Here is a 13,189-nt window from a genome sequence, read left to right as displayed (position 1 = left end):
CTCCCCTGTCACAAACTGTGAGATCATGACTTGAGCCAAAGTCGGATGCCCAACTGATTGAGCCACCCAGACACCCCTTGTTTTTAGTTTCTCGACGACCTCCATACTGTTCTCCAGAGCGGCTGTACCAGTTTACATTCCTACTGACAGTAGAAGAGAGCTCCCCCTTCTCCACATCCTTGCCAACACCTGTTGTTTCCTGTGTTGTTAATTTTAGCCATTCTGACAGGTGTGAGGTGTTACCTCATTGTATCTTTGGTTTGCAGTAGCTTTGCCTAGGCATTGTTTTCTTCATAATTTATACTGCTTAGGGTCCGCTGAGCCCATTGAAAATGTGAACTTAGGTCTTGCATCATATTTAGGAAATTTTCAGATGTGATTTCTTCAAACATTTTTGAGGCATTTCTCTTAGTTAAGAGAAAAATGAGGAAAAATTTGTGCCTTCTGGGACACCAATTATACCTCTATCAGGCTTTTCTACATTGTCTGGCAGATCTCTGATGCTGTGTGTTCATTTTTGTTTTCAATCCTTCTTCTCTGTTCCTCACACTGAATGATTTCTATTGTTCTACCTCCCAGCTCACTGCCTCTTCCTCTGTTACACCCATTCTACTCTTAAGCCCATCAAGTCAAGTTTTTATTTCAGATATTGTATTTCAACTCTAGAATTTCCATTTGTTTCTTTTGCATAGTTTCTTTTTTTTCCCCTGGTCTTTTATTCACTGCAAACTTATTTTTCTTTACTTCATTGAGAATAGTTCTTTTAAAATCCTCATCGGCCAACATTTTGGGTCCTCTCAAGCAGGTTGGTCTCTGCTGATTGTCTTTTCCCTTGAGAATAGGTCACATTTTTCCTTAATTATTCAAACGTAATTTTGGGTTGTGTCCTGGACACTGTGAAAGTTATACTGTGAAGATGCTGGATTCTGTTATATTCCTCTAAAACTAGAAAGGAGTGTTAACGTTTTGGTTTTCATAAACAATTAATTACTTTGTCGGAACCAAACTGAAAACTCTCTTTGGTATTTTTATCTGTAGCTACACTGTTTTGTGCTTGCCCCAAAGTGTGGTTCAGGTATCTAATATTGCTTGTTATTAGATGGGGAGCAGCCACTACATAAAAATAGACTGTAATATAAAGGCTATTTTTCTAGACTGCTGGTTTAACTCGGAACTCAGAATGCATTTCTCATATAAACAATTCTGTTACCTTAAGTGGTTCTATTAATCAAGTCATTTAACCAACCTGCACCCCAATCCAGCTGTTTTTACAAAAGAAAAAGCAAAGCAGTGGCTCAGTTTTCTTTTCCGCATATGATCAGACAACTGAAAAAAATAACTGGTATAGGATAACTTTTACCATTAAGTTCTCTCAAATAGGCAAATGTGCCAATTACCATTCTCTAAAATTCTAATGGGAGGGACTTCTCTTTGTAGGTAAAATACAGAAGAACTGAAGACATTTACTCCTATAGTAACAATCAGAAAGAGCCAGACAAAATAAAAACCATACTTTTCCATGAAACTAGCAAAGAGCAGTGGATGCAAGGAAGCTGTGATGGCCAGTCTCCAAGATGGCGCCCACGACCTCCCCTCCTAGTATCCGCTCCCTTAAGAAGTCTCCTCCCCCAGTGAGTAGGAGTTACCTGTGTAATCAATAGGATAAAACAGAAATGACCATGTGTAACTTCAAGGCTAGGTCACAAAAAATATTCCCATGCTCTACATTTCTATCACTCTACCTCTCTTAAGGTATTTATTTTTTGTATTACAGTCATTTTATGTATTAGGATTACCATCTAAGTTATCTTTGTTTTTTCCACAATTCTTAGCACAGGGCTGACTTGCTAGTTACCGACGAATAATTATATGACAAATAAATGAACATCTTATAAGGAGGTGCTAACTTTATTTCCACCAAAGATAACTGTGTGAGACTTCTGAGGTTTCTTGAAACTGTATGACATTTGTTATTTGCTGTATTTATATCTGTTTATAATTTTATATCCGATTCTGTATTCTCCTTCTGAGATACGAATTATACACATAGCAGATTTTTTTTATATTGTGCCACAAGTCCCCAAAGCGGTGTTCATTCTGCTCTGTTGCTCTAATTCTTAGACTCTCTCTCCGTCGGAAGAGGGAATGTAACTGTTTCAGAGATGGTGTGGTACAGCAGAAGCCACTGTGCCCTTCTATTCCAGGCCTGCATCTAAGAAGCAACATGTGAGAGCAGTGGAGAACCAAGCATGTTGAACCTTAGGTTCTCTGCTTGACTATCATCTCCTTAAAGAGAATTAGCACCAAATCTGATCAATTATTTATTGTTTATTTGGATCCCTAGTTAGATTATATGGTTTTACTCATCACTGTATGGCCATTGTCTGACATATGACCACAGCAGTCGCTCAATAAATATTCACTGAATGAACTAAGTGAACCAAGATCCTTGTTCAGAATCAAGAAGCACACTTTCTAGGCCTCAAAAACCCTTTTGCTCTTTATATTAGGTTCACCTCAGATCCTTGTTCTACTCTTTGCCCTTCCTTCTCGCAGCGACCCCCCCCCCCCCACTTTGACTTGGAATAGGGGAGTCCCTTTGCATATATTCAACAAGACAGAGAAAGTGAAGGGGGTCCCTTAATTCTGTTGCCAAACCTTCAGTAACCACCATCTATTAGAATTCTGAGTACAGGGTTGCCTGGGTGGTTCAGGTGACTGAGTATCTGACTTCATTCAGCTCACGTCATGATCTCATGGTTCGTGAGTCTGAGCCCCACATGGGGCTCTCTGCTGTCAGCGTGGAGCCCGTTTCAGATCCGCTGTCCCCCTCTCTCTCTGCATTTCCCCTTACACACTCTCTCTCAAAAATAAACATTAAAAAAAAAAAGAATTCTGAGTACATTTTGCCACAAAATATCATGGAATTTTGGGGGGGGGTGCAAAATGGGGTTAAATGACTTTTTAATAAGTTGGCTAGGAATATAACCACCTGAATTGATCGTAGTAAGAAATGCATTCTGAGTAAAACCACAGACTAAATATGCCTTTTGGATCACAGTTCATCTGTAAGTGGGACTACCTATACGCCAAAAACTACTAATATTACAAAACCGATTGTCTGATACTGTCCTCTGAATATTTTTCTTACCACTAATTCCACAGGAAGGTGTTAATAGTAATAATAAAGGTAGACTACTGGCTAATAACTTGCATATTTTGCCCTATTATTTATATTCTCAAAGATTTGGAGCTCTTATAAAATTCACTACTTCTGCTACCAGATACCAAGGTAAACATGAAAAAGTGTCTCCGTATTCAGCACAGTCAATAACATCCATATCTATACACCAAAGTAGAAGGCTCTTTATCTTAAGTAAAAGCTGTTCCTTAATTGTGGTAGAGACTTCTGTGCAGTCTCTGAAGGCTTAGGTGGGGGGAAAACTGCCTTCAGCCTTGGAGCCTGCTTGCATCATTCTGTGTATCTTGGTAAGGGAGGGCATTTTACTTACCACTTGGAAGAATTAGGCTGTATTACAGATCATTTAAGAACTCATTAGGATTAATGACTGAGTAGTATCACAGCTGTCACATAATCAGCTGTCGAAAAATCACCGAGCTAAAAACTCCACCACACATTCTATTATCTCTGCTTCACAGAAGGTTCTGAACTACATCTCTGGGCTTGTATTTCATCAGCCTACGTGCGCACTTCGAAGCATCATCGAAGGCTCTTCCAAGATAACAAGTGTATAATTTTTCCTAAGGGAAGGCTGTTATTCCTAGGAATGCCCTCTCTGGGGCCATCACTGCTCAGAGCCCATCCTCTGGAGTCAGGCCAACAGGGGAGTGGCTGTTCTCTGTGTACAAGCTTACTGTCATCGTTCTTGCCAGAACTACATATAGTATGAACCAGGTTACGCAGGGTGTCAGATTACAAGGACAGAGTGAAATATATGGGCTAAGTAGCCTCAAAGATCTCTCAAATATTCTTTGACTGTTTATGTGAGGAAAGTTAGGCCAGTTAAAAGCAGGTTCTGGTAGCCAAGTTGTCCTATATTGATCCCATACCACTCTAGGAAACATCTTAAGGTGGTTCTGTCTCACTCTTATAGAAGAAGAAGCTGAAGGGTGCCTGGGTGGCTCAGTTGGTTAAGCATCCAACTTTGGCTCAGGTCACGATCTCACGGCTCATGAGTTCAAGTCCCACGTTGGGGCTCAGAGCCCCAACAGCTCAGAGCTCGGGGCTGCTTCAGATTCTGTGTTTCCCTCTCTCTCTCTCTGACCCTCCCTCACTCACGCTCGCGCTCTCTCTCTCTCTCTCTCTCTCTCAAAAATAAGTAAAACAAAATAAAGGAAAATAAAAAGCTGAAACTGCTTTTCTAAAAGCCTGAGAAGGAAAGATTATTGCTGCTCTGAAAATAAAAGCCTATCACTTTCCTTGAACTGAAACATCTGTTTTGGTTGCCAGAATCATGATTCGTATTAAGGGACTATTTCAAATGTTGCATTCTAAATATTTCGAAATGGTCAAGTTCTAGATACTAGGGCTATTCCTGGAGTAAAACTGTCACTGCGGTGGAGTGCAGAAGCTTTTAAGTTCATGCTGATTCCTCCAGTTTCAGTGACTGATACTACTGAGTTTATAATAGTATACATGGATTTGTTTTTGACTGGAAAATAATAAACCACCTGCTTACTAACTGAACTGGAAGTATAATACTGCAAATTGATTGCCCAATATTCTTAGTTTCAAAAGGTATTTGGTTTAGCATATTAAGGCCAAAGACAAAATCAAACATGATTATCCAAAGTTCACCTATTTCTAAGTTACGTCAGGACCAAAAAATGAAATAGAAATGAGCGTGGAAAAGAGTTTAGCTATAGTATAAAATACGAAATCAGCCTTACCCACTGCACCCGACGACTTTATTGTACAGATAGGATGGCAAGCCTTTCAGGTGAATGTTGTTATCCACGTATACGTATTGTAGTTCTCGAGATCGACCTAAATCTGGATTAGAAAGAGAAGAACTGTAATTCCCATAACTATATACTAGCACAATGTGAAATGTAAAATGTAATCCATAATATCAGAATAATTCAAAGTTTCTATTCTGGAAGACAAACTGTTATAGATTTCATTGAACTCTGCATATGTAACCAAGCTCACATAGTAGATTATGTGCATCAGAAAACGTGACTGTATGGGGCACCTGGGTGGCTCAGTTGGTTGAGTGTCTGAATTTGGCTCCAGTCATGATCTCACGGTTCATGAGTTCAAGCCCCATATCGGGCTTGCTGCTGTCAGAACAGAGCCTGCTTCAGATCCTGTCTCCCTCTCTCTCTGCCTCTCCCCTGCTCGTGCTCTCTCTTTATCAAAAATAAATAAACATTAAAAAAAAAAAAAGAAAACGTGACTGTAGAAAAACTACCTAACCCACCTGGACCTTGATTTCTTGAACTGTAAGATGAGATAAATGGGAATTGAATATTATTAAATTTCCTTCCCACACAGAACTTATCTATGACTTTTTATAAACAATTTTAATTTAAGAATAATGTTTGTTGTAGGTCTTCATTCAGTTTCATCTTCCTCCAATGGAAAGTTGGCAGATCAGCCTAGACCAGCTTAGTTCTACCCCTGTATTAACCAGTGTCTCACCTGCCCCGGGCAGAGAGATGGGAACAGCAGAGGTGGGGCAGGGCGAGGGATCAGGCCCTGGCTGGGCTGAAGTCTCTGGAGCAAGGCTGATGTAGGAAAGGAACAAGTGTCCAATGCTGCAGGGAGAGGAAGAAGAAAAGGGAACTCTAAATCTCAGTCCCCTAGTGAGGTATGAAAGCATGGTGGACAAGGCCAGTAAGGACGGGAATGGGCCTTGTTAAAAAGAAAACCACAGGCCCAGAATGGAGCCACTTATGCTTGGCCACGTCACCAAACAGGGGCTTAATACCTAACCTAATTGCAGTTTCAATTCCCCCACCCCCACCCCGGAATGTACCCTTTAACCAGTCAACATGGAATTTCCTGGTCAGCACCAGGAAATTTACTGATAGACCCCATCCGTTCCCCTTAGCGGGGCAATCTTGCCTGAAACAATGCATTCTTTCCTAATAATTTCCTTTTTACTGCTCCCTCTCTGCCTTTAAAGATTTTTTCTTTTCTACAGCCTGACAGAACTCCTTTCTACTTGCTAGCTGGAATACTGCTCCGTTATCACTTAAGCCAATTAGATCTTCAAACTGACTCAGTTGAATTTTTGTTATTTAATAGTATGTACCGGGAATGGGGGGCCCAAAAAGACGGGTCTGCAACAGGAACAGGTGTGCCGAAAGAGACAGAATCCAGATGTTTTCCAGAAGCAGCTGGGCAATGGGGGAGCCAAGACTGGAGGGGGGACTCGGTGAAGAGATGAGGCACAGAGTTAACGAAGGCAGTAGAGACACTTCCAAGTGCTAAGGACATCCCTTCCTGCCTACCATGTGCCCAAGAATATTCAACCACCTTCCTTTCCACTCCTAGCACTCACTGGGTGGGGCTCTTTGTCTTCACTGCCACAGAACAGAGTCCTCAGCAGCCTTGCTAACCCTCTACTCCCTGAAGCAAGACCATCATTTTTGAAAAATTTCCTGGAGTTCTGTTTGTGCAAACAGGCAACAGGCTTCTGAAGTATATCTCTTCCCTGCAGTTCTGCAGTTTGGGAAAGACTGGGGGGATCCATAGAGCTAAATTAGGGTGTTCTTAAGTATATTTACATCTCAAGAGAAAACCCACTTACCCGTGAAGGACCTTGCAGGCACTGTGGTAGGCCTTGGGGATAGAGATGAGAGTATGTAGTAATACAGATGAAGACGGACAGGAAAAAAAGAGAACTGTCAGTACAATCATTGCCCTAGAAAGTGGCTTATAGAAATTTTATGGATTCACAGCTGGGTTCTGGACACTCTGTTACAGACGGTGGGAGGGGTGATAGAAGACTGAGGTAAGAAGGGCTCCTTGTGGCATCGGGTGGGGAAGGGTCGATATTGCCTCCTCCTTCCCACTGCTGGTCCTATCATAATCCCGATAATCCTGTCCGGGACTAGCACTAGAGAAAGACACAAAAAGAGGAAGCAAAGATGGCAATGCTGGGAGTCAACAAAGAGGAAGTGGCAACTCTCAGGGAGAAAAAATAATTTCCGGGCTGCTGGCTAGAGATGCCCTTCCCCAGTGTGGTGGCTTAACGATATCTAACAAAAAGAAGAGGCAGAAATGGTATGTGACTGCAGACAGTAAGCCACAGAAGGCATTGTGGCTTCCTCTTTGCTTTCTGCCTTGGATCACTCATTCTGGAGGAAGACAACTTCCTGGTCAAAAGATACTTCCAGCAGATTTCTGGAGAAGAATTGAGCCCATGGCCAGCAGCCTTGTGAGTGAGCCATCTTGGAAGTAGCCCCTCCAAGTCACAGGTCAAGTCTTCACATTACTGCAACCCCAAGGCTATGGAAATGTCCTGTTCCTCCTCAAATCTTGGATATTAATTTCAGCATCCGACAACAGATCTTGGTTTGCAATAATTACTGCACGGTATTTATCTAATGCTATACCATCTTTCTGTCTACATTTATTAAGTGCAATTCGGTAAGGAAGAGCCTTCCCTTCCTTCCCATTTATGTATTTGACTGATTTTTTTAAGTTTATTTATTTATTTAGAGGGAGACAGAAATAGCACAAGTGGAAGAGGGGCAGAGAGAGAGGGAGAGGGGGAGAGGCAGAGGCAGAGGCAGAGGCAGAGAGAGAGAGAGAGAGAGAGAGAGAGAGAGAGAGAGAGAATCCCAAGCAGGCTCCGCACTACCAGCACAGAGCCCAATATGGGGCTTGAACTCAAGAAGCTGTGAGATCATGACCTGAGCTGAAACCAAGAGTCAGATGCTTAGCCAGACTGAGCCACTCAGTTGCCCCTATCTGACTGATTTTGATATCAGTATGGATTCATGGATATTTATTTTATCATAAGGATTAAAATCCCAATACTATTATGATTTTGTATTAGTCAAAATGTTCCAGCTTTGGCAATTAGGAGCAGCTTAAAGTTGGCTCATAGGTTCTTCTAACAAATTTTCATCCTTTTTAAAGTTTTTTTTTAATGTTTACTCATTTTTTTGAGAGACAGAGTGAGCAGGGCAGAGGCACAGAGAGAGAGAGAGAGAGAGAGAGAGAGAGAGAGAGAGAGAGAATCCGAAGCAGGCTCCAGGCTCTGAGCTGTCAGCACAGAGGCTGATGTGGGACTCAAACCCACAAACCCTGAGATCATGACCTGAGCCCAAGTCAGACGTTTAACCAACTGAGCCACCGAGGCCCCCCGGTTTTCATCCTTTTTTGAGCACTTCCTTACTTTCTGGCACAAGATGTTCTAAGCTCAGCTTGTACTTTCCTTCCTCTAGCCCAGAAATCAACTACTTCTCCAAGGAGCCTTCACTCCTTTTATTGGGGTACAGTGTTTATAAACAAAGATCTGAGCCACGCATGCTCAGTCCTGTGGGGGGTGCCACTGCTTCTAGGATCTCTCAGTGGACAGAGCTATAAAACACATGGATATACGTGAATCCGTGTATACATCTCCACCTGTGTCAAAAGATGGGTAGATTCTTGGTATTTCCCTCCAGAGGGTTCTACCAATTTGCATTCCCTCCAGCAACATACGAAGGCATTGCCTTTCTCACAGTCTTGCCAACTTTTAAAACATGTTATCCTCTTTACAAATTTGTGTCATTCTGATAGGTGAGAAATGATATCTCGGCATTGTTTTAATTTGCATTTCTTTAATTATGATTGTGAACATATTTGAAAATGTTTTCAAATATGTCTGAGGGCCATTTTTTACTTGTGTGTGTGTGTGTGTGTGTGTGTGTGTGTGTGTGTGTGTGTGAATTGTCTGCTCATATTTTACCTGTCTGTTCTTTCAGTTATTAGCCAAGCAAGATGTTCAATGGCATAATAGTGCCCAGTCCCTCAACCTTACCAGGTTGTTATGACAAATGAAAGTAGAAGTAACCTGTGAAATTTAAATCACTACAAAATATTTCTTTTAAGCATAAGAACATACACTTGCCAAAACAATGTGTCCTGCTACTTTAGTAAATGTGTATACACATATATACTGGTATTAAAGGCTATACATTTAAAGAACACACATGGGAAAAATAGAGAAATACCAGAATCCACTTGCAATGAAAAAGGCCTCAGCATTATCCAAAAACTTCCTATTCTAGATTCCTTTACTACTTCTCTGACGTGCCTACAAATCTCCCGTCATCACAAATAGACATCTGTAGACTTTAAAGGCATATAGAAAACTCTGGAATTTTTTTTCAACGTTTATTTATTTTTGGGACAGAGAGAGACAGAGCATGAACGGGCAAGGGGCAGAGAGAGAGGGAGACACAGAATCGGAAACAGGCTCCAGGCTCTGAGCCACCAGCCCAGAGCCTGACGCGGGGCTCGAACTCACAGACAGTGAGATCGTGACCTGGCTGAAGTCGGACGCTTAACCGACTGCGCCACCCAGGCGCCCCTGGAATTTTTTTTTAAAAGTGAAACTACATTGATAAAGTGCAAAAAGCCCTAGTTTCAGAGCCCCCGTGGGACTCAAAGAAAGATGGTTTACTTGAGCTTATGCAGCAGGAAAGAGTAGAATATACTAATTCATGGAGTGAGAACACAGTCTTGGAGTCCGACAATCTGGGTCAGAATACCGTTTTATTTACTAAGTGAGGGTCCTCAGTTTTCCCTAACCATATAAAGGAGACAATCATGCTGGCTCTTAAGTTCAGTGAGAATTACTAATGAAGTTTCTAAATTATCAAGCAGAATCCTTGTCATACACCTCCAATATATGGCAGTTATTATTATTCTAATTATTAGTAGGTGACATATTTGGAAGTGTGGCCCTACAGCAGAAGGCCAATTAAGAGAGAATTCTCCTTGGCATGCAGCAAAAGGCACTAACACTTTTCTATAGTTTAATTGCACAGAAAAGAGTTGGAGGCAACAGCCTCTAGAGACAGTGATTCATTCTGAGTCAAGGACACAAAATGGGACATGACAGAGGAAGCACCTCTCCCCTCTAATACACCCAAAAGAGCTTGTGCAAAAATTAAGTGAGCTCCATGCAAAGATCATAATACACAGTTAAATAAAAGCTGATACTTGCTGCTTCTTACATGCTTTCCTCTTCTTTCCTATCCTAGTTTTATAGGGGAAAATATGAAGAGTGAATGATTTAAAAATGCTATTTGGTTCAGATTTTTTTTTTGGTAATGTTTACTATTGATTTTATTGAGGGAGAGAGACAGAGTGAGAGTGGGGGTGGGACAGAGAGAGGAGGAGACAGAATCCGAAGCAGGCTCCAGGCTCTGAGCTGTCAGCACAGAGCCCGATGCTGGGCTTGAATTCATGAACCGTGAGATCATGACCTGAGCTGAAGTTGGATGCTTAGACTGAGCTACCCAAGTGCCCCACTTTTCGGTTCTCTCACCTTAGATTTTAAATATTCCAGAAACCTTTTTGTATCTCATGACCCTTTTGGGGAATGTAATTTTTTTATATATGCCCCATAACGGAATGAACTGATTTCCACCGAAGCTCGAAGAAAATGTGAATCAGTGGTGTTCAAATCCATCCCACAGTGATAAGCAAAATACCGCACGGACAGGAGTACTTGATACAGAATCTTCAACTCTGCATATAACACAATCTTGTAGACAGTAAGACAGAGTAGCACTGAAATTACGGATGTCGTGGGCCATGGGGTTGGGATAGAGTCTGAATCCTGGCTTTCCACTTTCTAACTGGTCCCGGGCACTAGGAAATGAAACATTCCCTGTGTGTTACCCCCTCTGCAAAATGGAGACAATGATATGTATCCTATCTCACAGGCTTCTACAGCACCGAGCTTGATCCCTTGTGTAAGAACCGGTTCTCGACACGTCTTCGTCTCTTACTTCTCTCCTCTGAATATAAAGGAAAGATCACAAAACGGAGTCTGAGATTATAAAGAGAAGTGGGCAACTCTTGCTTTAGCTGACCCAGCACAGCCTACTGGTGAGGCTGAGACACCTAGACACCTGGTCTGGCAAGGTCACAGGCTGTACGGGCAGAGCTGTGACAGCCTCATGAGAGTATGCTCTTGGCCAAAAACCCTTCTGCTGGCGAAACCCCAAGCACAATGGAATGGCATTTTTAATCATAATGGGGCTGAAATGTAAGTGGTTTCTGCTGAAAAAGCTTTGAAACAGTTCTTCTGTTCTTTAAAGAGAAAAATCTTCACTCAATAACTTTGGAAGAGACCATTCACGTACTAGCTAATGAGTTGGTTTGTTTTCTTCCTTCCGTTAATTTTAATATACCAATACCTTGCAATAAATACATCAGGTAATAATATTTTTTTAAAGTTCCTGTGCAAAAACTGCCCAGTACATCAACCTTATAAAGCAAGGAAGTTGTCCATATGCATATATGCTAAAGCAACAAAGAACTTTTTCATGTGGCTTTTAAAAATGCGGTACTGTCTAAAATGTTTCCCCTTTTTTCCCAGATGCACAGATCAAAGTATTGTTACTTGGAAATTAGCAAAAACTAGCAGTCCTGCACAAACTCCAATTCTTTCTTTCTTTCTTTTTTTTTTTTTTTTTAACTTCAAGGCTCTTGCATATGCAGTCCACATGGCTGAAGATGGAAGAAAAACCTGTGTATCTCGGTTGCTGCTCCTTTAACTCTACTGTAAAAAGGAAGCACGGAATGACAGCATGGGCCAGAACTGAATAGGAACTGTTTACTGCACACTTACCAGTATGAAACTCATTTATTTTATCAAAAGGTGAATGATGTATCCCCTTCCACAAAAGGATGGGGTAACAGAAACTACAACATCAAAGCAACAGACCTACATAGGTTGTTTGGAATAGTCTATGTCACACCAATTATCATAGTTCCACCAGTCAGATAGATCATTAGTCATAATTACACTTTAGTGGAATTATAAAACGTGGGCTTCTTCACAAGGAATTCAGAGTAATTTACAGCACACTCCAAAATCATCTTTAAAACAAATTTAAAATTTACCTACATGATGCCTTTTATAAAGAGAACTTTTTGACCGCTTTTTCAGAAGAATGACTTTTTTTTAAGTGTTAGTTTTTTTTTATTAAAGTATAGTTGACAGTGTTAGTTTCTGTAAACATACGCACACATATCCATTAAATCTTTTACATAATCATATTCTTTGTGATCTATTCAACTTGTACAAAGTAAGATTTCACAGTGAATTATAATAAGACGCTTTATACATAGATTATCAACAACTGTTAAATTAAATCGATTTTAATGAATTTGAATGACTGAAGGCTTCCTTTGCTGTTGGCTTAATTATTCAAGCATCAGGATCTCTATTTCTCTTCTCCACCACCCCACCCCCAGCATCTCTATTTGTATTGCATAGTTCAGGTGACAAAGAAATTATTACAAGCAATGAGCCAGACATTGTGCTAGATACTTGGGGTACAAAAGTGAAGATGCATACAGTTCCAACCCTCTCGAACAGTCCAGTGAAACAATAAAAATAGTTCACACTGACTGCATGCTTATGGTGTATTTACGAGTGACAGAGGTGTTTTAAATAGATCTTATTTAATACCCACAATAGTCCCATGAAGTTGGTATTAATTTTACCCTGTTCCTGAGAGTTAGACAAATCAAACAGTCTTTCTAAGCCCAAGATCACACAGCAATTACATGGCAGAGGTGGAATTTAAAAGCATGCTGGCCTGGTTCACCATGGTATTAGTTAGACAGCCTCCCTAAACACATTATTTCCATATAAGCAGGGAACTCCCACATAACGTAGGAGGTGATACTACCTAGGAAGCCGCCTGGGTGCTGTGGGTGCCGGAGGATGGCACTGTGCCCAGGCATCCAGGTGTGATGTCAAGACACTGCCAGGCACACGATGAACAAAATATCCCTTTGCTTCCTTTAAAAGACCTGATAACTGGTAGGGTAGTTCTGACTTACAGATTTACAGCAGTAATTTCAAGAAATGCCAAGAATTCCCTCAGAGAAGATGCCAGAGAAGGAGACTTCATGCTGACTGTCCAGCAGACTCAGGAATTACAACAGCGTGTCTTTTTATTTTAATTTTTAATGTTTGTT

General features: G+C 41.1%; 1 protein-coding gene across 5 annotated transcripts in view; it reads right to left on the bottom strand.

Moving 5' to 3' along the window:
- LRRC28 (leucine rich repeat containing 28) overlaps positions 1–13,189 on the bottom strand; it is a 182,614-nt gene that overhangs the window by 36,178 nt on the left and 133,247 nt on the right. For all 5 annotated transcript variants that reach the window (XM_047862309.1, XM_047862308.1, XM_047862312.1 and 2 more), the window contains one exon: positions 4,912–5,014. In XM_047862309.1, the coding sequence (XP_047718265.1) occupies positions 4,912–5,014 (103 nt within the window). The remainder of the gene's footprint in view (positions 1–4,911; positions 5,015–13,189) is intronic.

Source organism: Prionailurus viverrinus, chromosome B3 (genome assembly GCF_022837055.1).
Source record: "Prionailurus viverrinus isolate Anna chromosome B3, UM_Priviv_1.0, whole genome shotgun sequence".
Taxonomy (NCBI): Eukaryota; Metazoa; Chordata; class Mammalia; order Carnivora; family Felidae; genus Prionailurus; species Prionailurus viverrinus.
Note: the sequence above shows the minus strand (reverse complement) of the source record. Positions and strands in the feature narration are given on the sequence as shown.